This window comes from Diachasmimorpha longicaudata, chromosome 14 (genome assembly GCF_034640455.1).
Source record: "Diachasmimorpha longicaudata isolate KC_UGA_2023 chromosome 14, iyDiaLong2, whole genome shotgun sequence".
Classification (NCBI taxonomy): domain Eukaryota; kingdom Metazoa; phylum Arthropoda; class Insecta; order Hymenoptera; family Braconidae; genus Diachasmimorpha; species Diachasmimorpha longicaudata.
Window position 1 is genome coordinate 4,315,266 of NC_087238.1, and position 19,090 is coordinate 4,334,355.

The 19,090-nt window shown below is 36.7% G+C and overlaps 1 protein-coding gene across 3 annotated transcripts in view; it reads right to left on the reverse strand.

Annotated features, from left to right (window-relative positions):
* The window catches only part of LOC135169098 (calcitonin gene-related peptide type 1 receptor), a 60,832-nt gene that overhangs the window by 1,807 nt on the left and 39,935 nt on the right, over window positions 1–19,090 (reverse strand). For all 3 annotated transcript variants that reach the window (XM_064133820.1, XM_064133822.1, XM_064133821.1), the window contains exons 5-11: window positions 7,836–7,942; window positions 4,783–4,874; window positions 4,463–4,589; window positions 4,149–4,375; window positions 1,450–1,620; window positions 716–839; window positions 156–197 (exon numbers count right to left, since the gene is read on the reverse strand). In XM_064133820.1, coding sequence (XP_063989890.1) covers window positions 156–197; window positions 716–839; window positions 1,450–1,620; window positions 4,149–4,375; window positions 4,463–4,589; window positions 4,783–4,874; window positions 7,836–7,942 — 890 coding nt within the window. The remainder of the gene's footprint in view (window positions 1–155; window positions 198–715; window positions 840–1,449; window positions 1,621–4,148; window positions 4,376–4,462; window positions 4,590–4,782; window positions 4,875–7,835; window positions 7,943–19,090) is intronic.

A 19,090-nucleotide genomic window follows, 5' to 3' on the forward strand; every position in this document is an offset into this window, starting at 1 on the left:
TTGACGATTCCATATATTTTTGTGTTTCAAGGACAGTAATTTGAAGTGGACCTGATTTTACGCTGGTCCTGGCATTCGGGAATGGGGTATAGTCGACCAGACTGATCATCATGACTCATTTAACTGCACCAATATTGTAATATGGATTTAATTACCTCACCGTTACAGAAGCAGAAGAGAATGGCAACACAGAGGCCCTGAAAATATACAGATAAATATGGATTCATTGAGCGATGAACATTGTCAATTAATTTAGCACTTAACAGCTGAGCAAATCTCCCGTAAAATCGATGGGACCACATATTTTACATGTCGGGACAGAATTATTTGCGCGACGTAAAATAAACCCCCGATTTTCGTTCCAATCGAGTGATATCGAATCATGTCAAACTGTTGTCCCAACCTAGTCAAGAGTAACAGTTACTCCACGAGGTATGACTTTGTAAGTAGCGGGGAAAGTCACAGCTCTCCCGGAAGAACTTCCTCCCGAGGGGCTCGTTCAGCTCATTTGTAACGCTTGAACAAATTGGTAAAGCATATTTCCCCAAGAGTATCGTGAGACAGAAATTATTCTCGAGAATAGAAACTGTGATAGTTGGAAACTTGCTCGTTCAACTTGTATCTTGATAATATTTGTTTTGACTGAGAATTTGAGGATGTTCCACACCCTGGCCGCCAAAATTACGATTTTCGTCATTTGTGGGGACAAACTCACCTGAAAGGAGGCAGTTATGGCTGATATTATCTCGTACGACTGCTCCCAGGGATGATCTTTCGGCGGTCGGAGGGGTGTCAGTAAGTAATGGAGCCCCAGGAGTGGTACTAGTAGGAGGGTAGCTCTGAAAAAAAAAATTACAATTGTAAAAAAGCACCTGAATATGAAAAAGCTGCCGCGACCTAAATTCACGACCTCAATCTCTGAATTTTTCTGAGGACGTTCGACACCTTTTTAGCTAAAATCTACAATTTACAAATTTTTCTGGTAAGTTATAGATTGTTATTATTTAATGGCTCAAGAGAATTCGTGGTCGAGCAATTTTTTTTAAAGTCGAAGTTACCTCGTGACTTATTAAACATTTTTTACATTTTTTCAGGTCAATGCCATCGTAAAATTACCAGAGAAATTTGAAAAAACGTGAATTTTAGTGGAAAGAAAATAGCAGATCCGCTATAAAAATTGTAAAATAAAATGGGACTTCTGCCTCCAAGTGAAGCCAAACTTCAGAGAGGATTAAACTTTCAAATCAGATTGCTCTCAGCTTCTTCATAATTTAATTCATATTTGCCAGTGTTATCTCTGCACACAAAGCTTTGTTGTGTTTGCCAACAGAATCAACCAGAAGTTTTTTCTTCCCCTCCATTTTTATCATTCCCATTGTCCTGGCTGTCTCGAGACCTCGAACTTTTCAAAATTACGTTAATACATAAAAACTTTTCCAGTGAGTTTACCGGAAAGCCTGAAGCATCGAGCGCGACGGTCGACTTCCAATAGCCGGGCCAGCTCGGAGTTTAGTCAGAAGAACCCGAACAATGTTGAAAAGGAAGAGAAGATTGAGCAGAGTTGACACGCAAACAGGATAGACCAGGACTTTGATGTAGTTCCCTTCGTCTATCCAGCACCTGTTGACAGAGGAAATGGGGATGAATTCGGGGTAAACAGGTGCCCAATGAGAGATAAAATGTCACAGTCGACCCTGATTTTACGTTGAAAAATATTCCTCCCAGAGATTTAAAAATAACAATGTTGTCTGCACACACAATTACTGTATCTACTGCACTCACGCCGAGCAAATTGCTTTACGCCTCGTTGATAGACAAGTTCATCGATCAATGATTCGTCGAGATACAAGCCAATACACTTGCTGCTGGGATCCAAATTGTGGTTTGGTTCATTGAATCACCAATTATCGACTCATGAAACTCTGACCACTAGGGAAAACATCCAACTTTGGGATATTATTTTTGAAAGAGAATGTTCTTGAAGAAGAACTGTCTGTACAGAGAAGTCTGGCAGAATTTGGTACAGAAAACCACGGGAATATTGACATCTAATAAGTATCAATCATATCACACTAATGATCAATCAAATAAAATGATTAATCATTACTAGACATTATTATTCATCAGTTTATTCGATTAATCATTACTACAGCAGACATTACTATGATCTACACATGAATTAATTCCTAAATGAGATTTAATTAATGGCCGACTTTGAACGTAGTCCTGACGTTAGTCCTTGACCTAATTTAAGGTTCGTGTTCATTTTTTTTGTGATAAATTTGGGCCTTCACCGGACACGAGGTGTTCACCTAAAAATAATCCTCAACCTGAATATTAATTGACGAAGGGATTTAAATATCGACCTGGCCCTGAACGTACCCCTTAAAATTTAAACATGAAAAATTCCCGAACATCCAGACTCGAGGACATCCCCAAGATAATTTCCAGTCCTTCCAAAATCGCATCATCTTGAAAAAAAAAAATCCTCCAACCTCGTCTCACCGAGAACCTTGAGAAGATATTTTCCCCTTTATCGGCTGATTTGACTTCACCACAGAATGAACAAAATCAATAATCTTAAAGTTAAAAATATTTATCGGTGACGTTTCTACGTGACTGGCCGACGTTTGTCTGGCTTTACCCCACGTTCTCCCAACAAGTTGATATCGACGAAGTGAATGTAATTTCCATTCAGCCCAGTGCGATTACTTCGACTCAAGATTTTCCATAACAAAAAAAAATCCATCACATTGAATGGCCGAAGTGATACACAAGTACAAGATTGACACGACACGATAACTCAGCGTCTCCATTGAAACTACCAGGCAGTTTCTGCCTTTCACATGGAATTTCAAACTGCTATCCAAGTTATATGCAAGCACATACTTCCAACTATGTGCAGCAATACATAACTTCTGGTTTATGTACATTTTCACCCTTACTGAGGAAGGGCTCAACTCCTCTGGGATTGGCTTATTGGCATGCTTTTATCCCTCTAGCCATTCAAACTATGAAACACTGTGTTTGCAAGTCACGCATAGCACGTGATCCACGCTATGGTGGATTTTAAGCCTTTGCTTTGGATGTTTTAATCGCTGGAAAATATTTTACTGCCTCTGGGGGAGTGTTGAAGGTAGTGCGGGATTAAAAATATCAGACTGAAATGAAAAATTAATTGCCGGAAAAATATTAATTACCGGAGAAATCAGTAGCGAAGTGGTAAACCTAGTCAAGTTGACTTATTTCTGCGTTCAGATTTTGGAAAATATCTCTGAATCTAAGTGAAATAGCGGAATTTTCGAAAGGACATTTGTTTTAGTACTCGATTCGCTCTACAAAAAAGGTCATAATAAAAAATTTTCTATCTCTCCTAGATTCCGAGATATTCGTCAAAAAGTGGTCACCAGGGAAAAGTGACTCACATCGTTTTACCACTTCGCTAGTGAATTGTTTTAAACAATTAATTGACGCAGTGGGATTCGGTGATTATTCAATTGTGACTGCGTTAGATAAAACTCAATTTCATTTATCATCTCGACCTTTCGGCCACCCGCCAACTCCTCGTTATCTCCAAATAACACCTGCACTTCTGAATACCGACGAAAAATTCCATACGAGAAATTCGACTGAAGTTTCTCCCCAATTTATTCAACTTCCACTCAATCTACTTTCAGTAATGAAATCCCCCGAAGACTCGCGCATTTTCTTTTACCTTTGCTGCCTCGAGGAGCAAGAAATCTGTTCGTGAAGGGAATTGAATTGAATTCATTGTTCACTGTACCTCCTGCAGTCTACTATCTATTTCATGGGGAAAGACCAGGGGTTTTGATTAACCTTGTGATTGGAGGAGGAATTAAGTAACGGGATGATGCACAAGGATAATCGATTAATTGTTCCAAGTATATTGAGTCGTTCCTTTTGCAAAGCCCTGCACATGACAGGGAATTTTTTGATGAATTAAATAGCAAAAGAGTAGTTGCACATTTTTACCTGAATTGAACTCTAGGAATTAACGTATCGTGTAAATTAATTAATTACTGTGGATAAGACATGAGCTGGGGGTGTCAAAAATGACCCTCATACAGATTGACATTCAAATGTAGAGTCAATTATTTTTAATGAAATTGTTCCTGACTGATACTCACTGTGAATTATCCTTGGGATCATCACTGGTTGCCCTGAAAGTCGCATAAACGACAACGATAATTGCTGGGGCTGGCCATCCTGTCCCCATCAACCACTTCACCAAATTATGCTCACTCGTGAATGCACTCACGAGAAGTGTATGAAGATAAAAACCCTCGCACAACATCCAGGCATAATTTGTAAGTAGAAAATAGTGGAGTATCACGTGCAGCAAACGACAGAGCATCTACCACCACAGATTAATCGTCTGGCATTTAGTTTCCCCTCACTCTTCATTTCTAATTCTTATTTTCACTTGATAAATAACACTCACTCCGTTCTCCATGAGTAGTTCAGCATTAGCGGCTATCAATCCGTACCATATCAGCCAGAGGGTGTTGTTCACAGCGAATGAGGCGAACAAGTTCATGTGAAGAGTTATTCTCGCACACCTCAGGGACCTGTACAAAAATTTTATTGAAATTTCTGCCTCAAGTTCCAGACAGACAATCTCAGAAATGAAGTGATGATTTTGGAGCTGCTTTGGTGAACTGTTCACCATAAAAATTTAATCAAAAACTTTCCAGCAAATACCACACATGACACCCACCTTAATTGACAATCGACCATTGATTATTCAATGGTGACCTTTACCTGAAATATGCTAGTATCCCCAGGGAGATAACCAGTGCTACCAGTGATATGGTGTAGCCAGTTTTGTAGATGATATTGATCCTCTGCTGCCACTGGAAGATGATAATAGGAGTGTACAATATAAATCTCCTCAATTTGCTACGTCGTTAATACACCATCATTCGATGAAAATGCAAATTCGAGGCTCATGTTCACTGGATGAGGTGAGATTAGATGACACCCCTATGTGTTGCGGGATTATTTAATAATTCATGAGACATGAGAGCAAGATGCGTCAATGTGTAATTCCCGGGTGTACCAGCAGTCTCCACGAATTTGAATGCATTATAGCATCAATTCATCCGTGGAAAGCTGAGTTCCTAACACGATCATCGTGTGATATTTGAATTTATGAGAAGATGTGCATCAGAGTCAGGGGCTTCAGATTGTAAGGGGAATTATGTATGGTCTGGCGGGGGGAGGAGGGTATGTCGCACCTGTTGGGGATTTTGTGCTATCCTGAGGGTTGCCTCTTATCGTTAGGGCTTTATCGCTATTTTTCAATGTTGGAGGTGATCAAAAGATGGGAAATTCTCAGCTCAATTTTAGAACCTCTTCTTTATTCAAATATGGAGAGAAATTTTCTATTAAAATTCTAGTACTGGCGATGGATAAAACTACAATTTTGTTGCTATGAAAATATCTAATGGGGTTGAGGTGAAATTTCTGGGAAATTTTCCCTGAAGTTCAGGAAAAATTCACTTGTCAAACAGAACTTTTTGTAGGTTTTTAATTTTTTTTAATTGTGTGTGACCAGAATTTGATATGGGGATATTTTTGAAAAAATCTGTTTGACTTTGAATTTATGGGAGAAAAAATCACAAGTTATTTCCCAAGGGGAATGGAACTGAACGATTTTCTCCTTCAATATTCTAAATCAGAAGATGTATCGTGACAGTGGGGAGGTAACCAGTCTATATGTAACTCTATACATCAAGTACAGAAGGTGTTACAACCCACAGGGAAGAGTAATGGCCCCAATGGTAGACCATTGTCCGCCTTGTGTACAATGTATTGTAATGAAAATTGGATGTACAGGAAATGCCAGGACTGATGGATATTTTCGCGGGTTCGGAAACCACATAAAGAGAAATTTCCAAAGAAAATTCCACTACCAGAACTTTCTCGAGTTAAACGTCAATTTTTCCCCGAATTTTTATGAAAAATTTCGAAAATAAAATATTTACTGAGCAGCTGTTGTTAAAATTGTTCCTGTCAATAGTTAAAAAAAAGTAGTTGCAAAAGTTGGGTTGTTACCTCAAGACCATTAAATTTTTTCACACACGAGGAAGCTTCACTAAATGACAAATAATCAAATCCCAAATAATCCTAACTAATTATAAACGATAACTAATTACCAATAATAACTTCAGTAGTAAATTCCCTCTCCCCTCAGACTTCTCCATCTCGTTAATGCGATGGAATTCGCACTCAGTATTTATTTTCCCTTATCAATTGTTCTAATCGTAATCGTGAAGGTATCAAACCAGAGATCTTTTTACTTTAAGCATTTAATTTCCGTATACGTTATCACGATCATCCACCAGGTTCTTTACTATTGAATATTGCGTGATGGGGGTTTATTACTTGAGATGTTGAAGGGATGAACGTGGTACGGGTGCCTACGTGAATGAACTACGATGATCATATCGTCTCTATCTTCATTTGCTAGTTTCGACTGATATTGGCGTCAGCTGAAAATACACTTCGTGGTCGGAATATTTCCAGCCATGTGCTACATCTCTCAGAAAGGGGGAAGGGGGGGGGGTGGGTGGTTGGTTGGGTTATAGATTCTTCAATCAGCCCTCTTTATACTTTCTCACCAATTGTTTATTTTGCAAACGCAGTGAATTAGAACGTAAATTATGAAATCATGTCATATTAGTTTATTTTCTTAATAATGAGTTTTGGTAATTGAACAATTTTGAAAGGGGGAAAAATAATAATTTTATTATTATGATTTTTAGATATTTATGTAAAGTCAAAGGCTGTATGTGAAAATATTTTATATATTTAAATTATATATTATATGTGAGGATAGTTAAGAGAAATGAAATAATATTTGTAATAAAAATATAATTTGTCTCATAATAATTAAAAATATTCATCGCGATTATTTCAAGGGGAAAAAATCAGTTCCGGAGAATCAATTAATCGAAGAGAATTTCTGAGAATGTTAAAGTTGACTCAACTTAGTTCGAGCGATACAAACCTTCAATTTACATCAACTCACGGTCTAGAACTTCAGAGTTTCAATGATGGTGTGTTATCAGTAGAGAAAAATTCGCAATTATTCTGATATTGAGGTCAGGTCATATTAAACTCATGTCAGCCTTTAATTTACATCAAATGACCTGAGGTACCGAAGGTCGATATCACTGTAGCTACCTCCACCCCACAAACCTGTGTACAACCTGGCCACCTACACCGTCTGACTGGCAGCCCGGGATATCGTTTTGTGTCTCGATAAGCATTATTCAGCATGTAATTCAAATATCTGCATAATAATACCCGAGAGAAATGTGAGGGCTAGCGTTTATGTTACAGGGTTATGGTGTTATTGGTTGTCAGTTTCAGGTGTCATACAGGAGATATTAAGCGAAAATGCCAGCAAAATTTTTATCTTTAAAAATTCTTATCAGATTGTAAATCATCATGGGTCGGGGGGGGGGGAGCCATAGAAGGGGTTGTTTATTTACTTTTTTATTCCATCGTTCACTCACTCACTCACACGTAAACAAATGCTGAAATTTACCGAGTCATTCAGGAGGTTCGACACAATTTCAGACAAAAACTACGTTTGGTCTCATTTTTCTGGAAAATTTATGATGGGATTGACGCAAAAAAAAAGTGAAATTGTTGTGTTTTATTGGTTTAATGACTCACGAAGCTCCAAAATGGTGCAAACATTTTTAGCGCTTTAAAAAAAATAGAGACAATGGATGGAAACTCAAAAACGCAAAAATTTAATATTTTTGCAAATTTATTATTGATTTTTTATTTTTAAAACTTACATTGAAATCCTCTATATCCACACATGTTGTATAGTTGCTCCATATTTGATTGGAATCGGGATGTCTAAACCATGTGCCGTTGGGCTCGCAAATTTTGTGCGCATACACTGCAAAGAGAATAAACAAATAAAATCGTTATAATCAGAACATTTCGTGAATCTCAATAACTTCATTCAATATCGAGAAATAGCGAGGGGTTTGCTTGAGTGGCCTTCGTTAATGAGTAATTGGAGTCCATTTGGAGGGCGGCTGTAACGCAAATGTCCGGTAATAAATTCCGTAATCGACTGTGATTAGAGTTATGGCCTTGAAATTATGTTTATGAGGATCGTATGAGAGCTGATAGGGTAATGACTGGTAGTTGCCATTTCGAAATGCTCAATAATAATTTCGGGAATTGGTTGGTACTGCCCAGTACCTGACGTTGTTATTATTAGTGGTAATGCACGACTCCATCTGCTGATGATCAGCCGGAAAACACTAAATTACTGCAGCAATAGCATTTGCACGAAAGATCATCAAAAGAAAATGTTCACTTGAAAAAAAATTGCTCCAACATTTTTCATTCAAATAATTTGCGTTCAACTACAAATTTGAGATGTTTCTATTTTATTTTAGTGCATAAAAAAATAGTAATTTATAATTTGTTCCTTATTATGTGTCTTCTAATTAAAAGTAAAAGGTCAGAATATTTTTTAGTGATTTTCCTCGTCTCGTTGTGATTGAATTGATTGAAATAATTAATTATTAATGAATTGATTGAAAAAATTAGTCTCAGGTTTGGATCATTTATCTAATACTCATTTTCACTTTTTGTGACAGAGACTATTAATTACGGAAACACTGAATCTGCCAATTAATTAATTATTCCATTCGTGGATGAAGATAAAAGAATGAGCAGAACCAATGAAGGGAACTCTATTGCTGATGGAGCGATGAATCATCTCCAGCGAGGGAAATCGAAGGTCACGTCCACAAGAATGATTTCTCTACTGTGACCTTCAGAAATTTGGAAATTTTTTTTTGAGGTGCTTTTGAATTTTTCTAAAAAAGTACCTCAAGTTTTATTCTATTCTTACTCTTTTTTAACTCACTTTTTCGAGCTTACGACCTGCCCTTTCCTTCAATAAATTATTTATTCGAATTAATTCAATTAGCTGTGCAAAATTATTGATGCTTCGATGATATTGATGCAAAATTGTTTGAGGAAGTGTCGGCGAAAAAAATTTCCAAATTTTTGGAACACCACTAATGGGCTTTAATCCAAAGCATCGTACTTGTTTATCACACATAAACTCCAGCGAGAGCGTTTACAACCGAGCGTTGTGAATTTATGTGGAGAATTATTACTCACTTTAATTAAATTACACAATGTAAATTAGCCAGTGTAAAGTTTAATGGCTGCGATACCTTTGAACTTTAAGCTTTAAACCTTTTCCACGAGGATAACTCAGAGGTCTCAAGTGGTTATAAATCGGCAATGGAGTGGTAAACCGTAGCAATTTGTTTTTTTTTTCATAATGAGATTCTACCGGAAGAGGACAGACAATTATAGATAAAAAAAAAATTGATCGTTTTCATTCAAATTAAAAGAAGTTGAAGGAAAACGTTGAGTATTGGACTTTAATAATTTTTTTCGTGAAGTGAATCGACTCATTTCTAGATAAAAAAAAGAAAATAAATGAATTAATATTATGTTTTTATTTTTATTAACATTAATTAATTATGAAATTGTAATCAAGATGAATCAAGTCTTGCGTTCCCCCTAACGCTAATTAATACCGTTTTTTAAAATAAATAGAATGAAAAATTGACTGTGAGTGCAACTGATTTTTGTTTTACATTTTTTTTTCAAGAAATAGCAGATGATGGGGTAAAATGGGACGTGTTACATATGAAGGGTTGGTCAAATACTGGCCACTTCCCATGTGAAGAAGGTTTTTTTTCCACAGATGGAACGATTGAGCAAAGATCAAACGCAACAAAAAAATTTCGTCAGCAAATGTTGCAAAAAAAAATCTCAAAACGTAAAGAGAATTGCGAATTTCCAGTGAATGATGGGGTAATTATTTAGGAAATCGGTACCAAGGATTTTTTTGGACTGTGGCCAAACATCTGGCGCGGGTCTGCTCCATAGTTACCAAAAACAGCGTGGGGCAGGGGGGGAAGGGGGTATCGTATGTCGAGAATTCAATAAAATTTCTCCCTCCGCGACTGCATTTGATTATTCCATCAATTTTTCATAGATTTTCGCGCGTTTTCCATCCGAAAATAGGTAATTTTTTACTGATCGTTTGTGTCGGCGTGCAAAGTCCCAATTTATTGACTTATGAAGGTTTACCAATTCCCTATTGAAATAAATTCGTTTGACGATGCCGAGTGGCACTGGGTAAAAGGCTCCCGTCGATGATTTCCCTTTATTCGATGAGGAGTATATATTGAAGTTGGCTTGAGTACCTCCTGAAGAGGGGAAAACGTCTCTGAATGTCCAAAGAACTGATTATCATCAAGTATTCACTCGAATGTTTCCTCAGATGTTCAGAAGCGAGAGGGGAATCAACATTTCCGAGGCAATTTGTTCTGCTCAACGCAGTTGGAAATTTATTAAAGTTTGATTGATCGATTGAGCTGTGCTGATGGATGAGGACATTTTAGGGATGAATAAATAATGGAATTTCTTACTTGTTTGGGAGTATTAATCATCACATTTTATTGAATTTTCAATCGACGGAAAATTCACATGACTTCGAAGTCTGGAAATTTCAATTAAATTCATGATTAATCATCATCGAACCTTTTCCACCCATTTCACAATGAAAACAAAATTAATTAAAATTTTGCATATCATTATGGTGCCTTAGGGGTGTTGTGTAAAATATTCGCTCGACTTTTTTCGTTTAAATTTTCATAGAAATTTTTTTTTTCTCAGTGTACGTGACTCAAAATTCTTGAACTAGAAAATTTAGATGCAGTTTCTCCTGAAATTTCATAAATATTTCACCACTCTGCGAGGTCACTCCCATCAAGTCGCGTCGTCCGTCGTTGAAAAACCCCTCAGAAGGTCCTCTCGTCACAAAAAAAAAAAACATTCCTCCGGATACCCTGGTTTTGGCTTACACCATTGTCTGATACATCTCAAGGGGATTGTTCTGTCGTCGGCGCATGATTCCCCTCCTCCACGAGTCCTTGTACCATACGATACAGATACACAATTGTCTGTGTGAAAAACGAGTGATGAGATGAAACCCCCAGCGAGAAAATCCAAGGCCCCAGTCTGCCCTGAAAATCACGAGATCGGATACGAGGAAAATCGCACCACGTGGAATACGTGGAAGTCTTTTCTGCTGCTATTTGTACGTTTCAATCGTTGTTACGTAAAGTTTTGGGATTTAAAGACTCCCCTGTTGGTGATTGTTGCGGTGAACGGGGTATTCGAGACGAGTCGGGTGGAGTTTTCTCGATAATGCAGTTGTTAAGTGGGGAGAAGGGAAAGGGGGTGGGGGTGGGGTGCGGGGATGAATAAAAGTTCTTTACGGTATTTAGAGTGATGCTAATTTCAGATAAAAATGAGAGGTCTTAAGACGACTGAGGAAATGAGAAGATAAAACCTGTTTCCAGGCATTTTACGATTTCCTCATAATATTTCAGAGTTTTCTCAAATGTTTAAGGTCAACGTTTGTAGACTGAAATTATTAGTCTCTTTGAAATGATGTTTTCATCCAGATCAGATGGAACTAATCTACTTTCCTTTGACGATTCAGTGAAATCTGATTTTTTAATCTGGAAAAACTCCGAATAAATAAAAAAAAATCGAAATTACGACGACTTCGTCTCTCCGATTTTTAAGGGTTGTTTTGGTCCATTTTTCGTCGTCGTGATCACCATTGGCTTTCAACGTCAAAGCTTTTACGCAAGACCAGTTCTTTAATTTAATGTTTCACCGGAAAAATTCAGTTTTTGGTGAAAACAGCAAAAACGTTTTCCGAACCTTCGTCAATTTATTTCTGTTTAATTTTCCCTCTGGATTCCTCTTCCCCTTCAGTCCAAATGGTTACAAGTCCCTCAGGGAATCGGAAAACCCTCGAAATCTGAATAATTCCCTGCAATAATGAAAATCCATTAGGGAAGACACGAATTGTCACTCGGGGTGTGATCCAGAGGCGACAAGAATCACTCGAGGAGAGCTCAAGTGATGAAAAAAAAGAACAGTCAGGCACATGTCGACCCACCGGTGACTGGTTAGTCACCCCCGAGCGGTGATATGCCTCGCTCAACCCCGGTATGATAAATGTGACATTGGAAAAGTTAAAAAAAAATAGCCAGACAAAACTGGGAAAAAAACTGAGGGAAAAACGTGACAGGGTTTCCTCGCTCGTCTTGGGTTAATGTTCCAGAAAAATAAATGATGAGAGGGGAGAGCTCCAGCGATTTTCATTGTGAGATATTGTGTTGTTTGGAAGGTCAGGATTTCTCAATGGCGCGATTTTCTTTGACGCTGGGTATTATGGGGTAAATTATGGGCGATAGAATACTTGAATGTGGAATGTTCATGTTAAAGTAGAAGTCTTTACTTTAATGACGTGGGGACACGATATTATTTTATTATTAAAACAGGAACATGGAAAACTATTTATGTCATTTTTTAGTTTTTTGACGGTATTTTAAAATTTCCAATCACGTTAAATAAAGAGAAATCTTTATTGAATGATTTGAGAGGAAATTCACTCGCTCGAAGGATTTTTGTCGCTTTAACTGTCACGAAATTACTTTTTATTTCTCTTCATCCAATTTTTAGAAAACTAAGGGTTGATTCCAATAATCTCGTGGTTTAGATGAAAAACTCGGGAACTCACGTTTTTATTTTACTGAAAGTGGTTTATTCGTTCGAAAAAAAAAACAAGTTGATTTTATTTAAATTAACAATTTCGCTGAGTGGCGATGTTACTCGGAGAAAAAAATATTGTTTTTAATACTTCACATCGTGTTATTTTCAATTGCCATTTTCGGGTGGCCGCACAAACCGTTGGAAAATCAACACTCCGGGGTTGTTTCCCCCGTCATGTCTTTTGAATGTGATAAAACTGAGGGATCAGTCCAGGGAGTTTGGATATTCGGCCTCGGGTTGAGAGGACTTTTTGTTTGCTGGGTAAACACATTAGGTGCACAGGTATTCCTATGACTTTGTTTCACATGGATGGTACCTGAGGCGTAAAAACAGACCGCCAGAATATTATTTTCAACCACCCGGGGCTTCTTTTACCATTTCGTTTGTGAACCAAACAGCCATTACCGGCACTTTGACAGTTTTTAATATCGTTATCGTTATGCTTCGGGATTATCTCGCTCTCCGTCACACAAATTCATCCCACCCACCGGGCGAAGAGTTTTCCAGTCTAATATTATTCTGCATTATTTTATTTTCATTTATTTCGATTTTTTTTTTTTAAATAAATGAGGTGACGTTTCGCAGAAAAAAAATCCCATGTTTTTGATAGGTTTTATCGTAGGTTTTTTTCCCTCGTGCCCAAGACACTTCTCGAAACGTCCCAAGTGCCCTCGAGGTCCTATTGTCTGAGAAAAGATGGAGAATTTTTTTTTTCTAATAAAACTTTCATAAACACCTTAGGTGAACATATAAAAACCGCCGACCAGAATATTATTTTCCGACTGCCTCGGGCTCACTCCCTCCATTTTCCAAACAAACATCACGTATTTTCTGACAATTGTCAAGACTGATGTGCGTTATTCACGGGGGTGTTTCACCCCCGTGGCACGAATTAACCCGCGAGGAGCAACTGATCGAGTCGTTTCGGGAATTAAAATCGCAGACATTAAAAAAATGTGCGGAAAAGTTCCACAAGTCAATTTTAATTTGTCAATTTGTTATTTTCAGCTTTTTTTATGAATTAGGTCGAGCTTGCGGAGTGAGGAAGCCTCGGTGATGATGGAATTTATCTTAATTCATCTCCCTTTGTGCCCAAGACACTCCTCGAAACGTCACGAGTGCCCTCGAGATTCCATTGTCTGAGAAAAAATGATGGAATTTTTTTTCTAAAAAAAACTTTGGTAAACACTAGGGGCACGAGACAAGACAAAACGATATTTTGTCGAGTCTCTTGTCGATCTCGTCCTGATGAGATGAATTAAACGAAAGTTAGAAATTATTTCAGTTAAAAATAATCGTTATAGAACAAAGTGAACAGTGAATTTAGGATAATATTCATAATTAATGATATTAATTATGTAATAATTGGATTATTATGCTGAAGGAGACTTACAATATTGGAATTATAATGTTGTAATTCCTAATCTTTAATCATTTTCCAATTATATAATATTGTTATTGTAATAATACATTTTATTTTATTTTTCCAATGTCTTATGTTCATTGTCCTTAATTTTTATCTTTAAAATAAATTAGGTCGACGTTTTTCTGCCGACAAATCCACGTTTTTAACGGACTCTATCTTAATTTATCTCCCCCAGTGGCGAAGACACTCCTCAAAATATTACAAGTAATCTCTCACCCCCATTACGTGAGAAAAAAATGGAGAAATTTTTTTTAAGAAAAAAAAACTCGCCTCAATTGATCACGAGGACTAATCTCAAGGACCTAATAAATTCGAACATTCAGATAGGATTATCTGACAGGTCGAAGAACTTTTCAAACATATCAAATTACTACTGAACGTTGAAAGAGGATTCGTTGTGGCACGAGACCCTCTGATTGATTTCAAAAGTTTGAAATTGAAGATTTCTAGTGATACAGATTAGACTATAAGTTAAAAGCCGAGAGTCTACGTAAACTTTGATGAGTTTTCCTGGTATTCTTGTGCTCATTAATGGGAATTGCAGAGAGACCACTTACACTGCACATCCTGAACACTTTTTTTGGGGTTTGCCAGCGTAAAGGTCTTAATAGAACCGGCTGTTTCCACTTATCTGAGTGGAATTCTACGTTTTTCTCCTCTTGAAACGAAAAACGATGTTCTTGAACCCGGATTGCAGCGAATATTTGACGATTTGCAGGTGAGAAATTTTCCAGAAAAGTCTAGAAAATTCCTGAATTAAAAAAATATGATTTTAATTGTTTCCTGAATAAAATAATACAGATAAATATTTCATGTGTATATTCTGTTGTATCATCTTTAATAGATATTTCTCTCTCCATTTTTTTTATTGAAAACGAAAATAAAAAGAAAGAAATTTAAAAATTTCAGCTGAACCATTTTTACAAAAAAAAAACTAAAGACAATCAATTCTGTAAAAAATCGTGTTTTGTGATTTTTTTCTTTGAAATATTCTCCATCAAACGTTATGGTAAAAAACGCAGATAAATAATGACTAGTTGAGAATAAATAGAAAATTCAATAGAAACGAGTGATTTTTTTTTATAAATTGACATACAGTGGAAAAATCTATAAATATTTCACGAAGTGGAACAAATCAGTACTTTTGCAATAGAAAGAACTTTAATATTTTTTACAAACATTGAATAGTTTGCGTTGTTATTGGCAGGAGAACATATAACTCAAGGTACACGAATCGCCTAAATGTCTCACGAGAACAATTACTGTCTCTCCTTTTCCTCACCAAAATTGATTCAGCCCTTCAGACCTCTTGGGGGAACCCTACCACATTTTAACAGAACAATTTCTTCCTCAGTTCCGGTTATTCCGCAAAATTTTTTCGCACTTATGTATTTTTTATGAAGGCCAGCATATAAATTGCTCCTATTTTTCTGATCGTTGTAAAATTACTCGATCGTAAAAATCACTTGACCGAAAATTGTGACCCTCATCGAGACCCTTCGACCCTATTTTTTTCCCCAGCTCCTCTCGCCCATCTTCCCCCGTCACCGTATAATTTAATATCCATTTATGAGTTTTTATTCGCATTATGAAAATGCCGAATTATGACTTTTGGATTCTGAAAAAAGGGCTAATCTGTTATTCTCTTTTGACTCAGTTTGGCCCGAGCGCTGGGCTTTTCTCACATTTCATTCTCTCTGTACATGGAACAAAAAGACAGCCCAGTGAGAGATAAAAAAAAATGTGGAGAAGAGAGAAACGAAGAGAAAAAAAAATACAATCGATTCAGCAGACTGAATGCGTATACGTGTGCCACACCTTTTTCCTTCTCTTTTCCTCACCCACTTCACCCTTGTTGACGATCCATTGTGCATTATATGGATTTCAAGGGTAAATGGGTTATGTATTCTTTCGTGAAAAATGAGGCCACGTAGCTATTAAGGAATATCGGAATGCATGCGTGGACAATTAGCGACGGAGCGAGGTCATGTGCTCATGGAGAATGAGAAATATTTTTTTGGGGGATGTTTTCGTTCTGGGAACTCAACCCCCATCAGAAACGGTAACTTCCGTGACGAGTGGACGTTACATTACGCAACAAGTGCGGGAAAAATATTCTGACGAGTGCGAGGGTTGAAAAAGGACAGGGGTGGAAAGTCTCTCACGAGTTTTGTCAATCCGAGGAGTCATAAAATGTATAGAACTGCCCAAAAAAAAATTAAGGGGTTGCAAACCTCGAAGGACAACCTCATTAGTTAGAAATAATAAAATAAAACATCCCTAACATCCCTAAAAATGCACAATTAAAATAAAAAAGTCCGATCACGAGAAATTGAAGTTGAGAAACATCTTAAACATTCTTCAACCCTTAAAAAATTCTCACAAATCGAAATTTCAATCATTAAAAATTCCAAACTATGTCCCGACAGCACCATCAACTGGATTCACCCTTTCGGCTTCACCTCACAAACTTTTACCGATGAAAAACCATTCCATTCACCCCCTCGCAAGTCAAGCACCCCAGAAGCCCGTGCGGCCAGATGATTGACAATAAAAAATGCACCAGTTGTGGAAAAGCCCCGGATCTTCCGAAGGATGTACCGCAGCTATTGAATTCACCCGTCAGAAGTATTAAATTGGCTGAAAAATGCAATGCAAGGACAAACGAAAATTCCAGACCAGTTTTTTTCGAATGCATCGTCACGAGTGTGATAAATTGTCAGTGGCACGCGGAATGGACGATGAAAGATCAATCGATTTCATCCCCTCAGCTTTTTATGTGAACTCCACCACTTCAACGAAATACACACATAAGTCCCTGTATACTCACTACCACCTATATAGTAAAGTTGCTATGTACGCCGGAAACGATGATTTCATGTTTGGTCTATCGTTCTCACAAAGGTGCATCACCGTCCTCGGACCCTACGGGGTAAATCGTATCATGCGCCATATTCAGCAAAGTGCTTCCTCTCAATATTGACATGTACCTATCATATCCCCTTTATTACCGTTTTCCCCCGATACATCAATTAGTCATTATTGCGGGGATAAATCGGCTTATCGTTGAATTTTATAACCAGGGAATTGGATTTTATTGAACAATTTTCATTACGTTGGCGATGCGTAATTGGCCGATCATATTTCTGGATTAATCCAGTTAATTTAATGTACTTTGGAAAAACGTTTGGGATAAATGATGGATCGTTAAATTGTTGGGATTTTTATTGTTGTTTAAAATCCGTGTGAATAACATTATTAATGGGAGTTATTGAAATGAGATTATTGACGTTTGCAGTTATATTTTTCTCGTGGCGTATTCTTCATTTTTATTTTGTCGCTAATTATAACATATTGAAGTTCGATCGCAAAATATTATGTTAATTCTCTGGGAAAAATATTAAAAATATTTTCTGTATTATTTTACTCATTTCTTCAATTGTTTCAATTAGTTTAATTACTTTAATGTACCTCAGAGAATATTTCCGGAAGGAAATTGTCATTTTTCAATTTTTTTTTTGGGTAGATCCATTGGGAAGAATTCAACCAGTGGAATTGTTATAAATATTATGAAATAACAGGCCAAAATGTTGCGTAAAGTAACGGTCATATGACTTCAGTCCAATACCCTCAGTCGTACGATTTTTATTTTGTTGTAGCATTTACTTGTTCAACATTTTTCTATGAAAGTGCAATTATTTTAAAATGAATAATTAATTTTTTTTTGGATTGCGAAAAATAACTGGTGTTCTGTTGATGACACCCGCACAATACACGGTGAATAAATGAAATAATGGAAGATTTATTGTTACGCCCCTGAAGTGGAACAATGAGTACATTATTTGGTAGAAATTTCTCGGGTGAAAGGGCATTTGTCAGTGTGAGTGGCAACGGGAATTGACAGAGCTTAGTGTAGCCTGTGATTTATGACACCTCATATTTGTATCATTCACGTCTCATGCTATTTTTCAACTATTTACCTTCAGCCAAGACTCCGCCGTTATCTCGGATTCGAACGTATACAGTTTTATTGGATTGAAATAAACGTGATTGATGTTATCGTGATTGCATAACGGAATGGTGCGATTTTCATTTATTACGGAAATCAAAGAGATATAAATTTTGCTGAATAACGTAAAGAGTGAAAAAGAGTAAACAAAACAAGTGGAATGGAAAGATGACTCTCGTGACCTTCGTAATGTTGGTTCTTTTGAATAATTTATTTTGGAGCGCATTTTAATTATTTAATAAAAAGGTTGACAAAAATGTCTCTCGCATGTTTTTTATTTGAATCATTTGAATTATTTATATTATTATTTTATTATTATTTGAATTATTTATCCCCCTCTATAGATACAAAAATGTACTTTCCATTAAGAGAATTTTATTTTATTAAATTATTTTCAGATAAATAGGATTTTGTATTAATAATCAACTCTCCGTGACATTTAATTATCTTAATTTACACTCAATTAAACCACCTGTGATGGCCCAAAGCGTCTGAAAAAAATCTACTACTAAAAAAAAAAGTTCTCTGAAATTTCAAAATTTTAATAAAATTAATGTTTTTCTCGAGGGAAATTCATTCCGATTTTATCCACCGGATATTTCCTCAAATATTGAAACCAATACAGTCGATCTCTCCCATCATTTCAGATAAAAAAAAATCAGTAAAAAGAGACAATTCGCTTCCCCAGACGAATAAGATCGATTAATTTATTCGGGAATGTTTAATAATTCAATGGACCATTGTCCAGGCACAAGAGTACCTGAAATATATTTCCACTCCCTCTTCATGGTGGGATAACATAATTCAATGGTGTCTGGATTAAATTTCAACAGCACCGAGGTCCGTAACTTTTAGAAAACGATTATGTATGCAGTGCAAGTAGAATGGGTACAGCTCATACAGACGTACACTTTGGACACGGAAAACCATTTGCA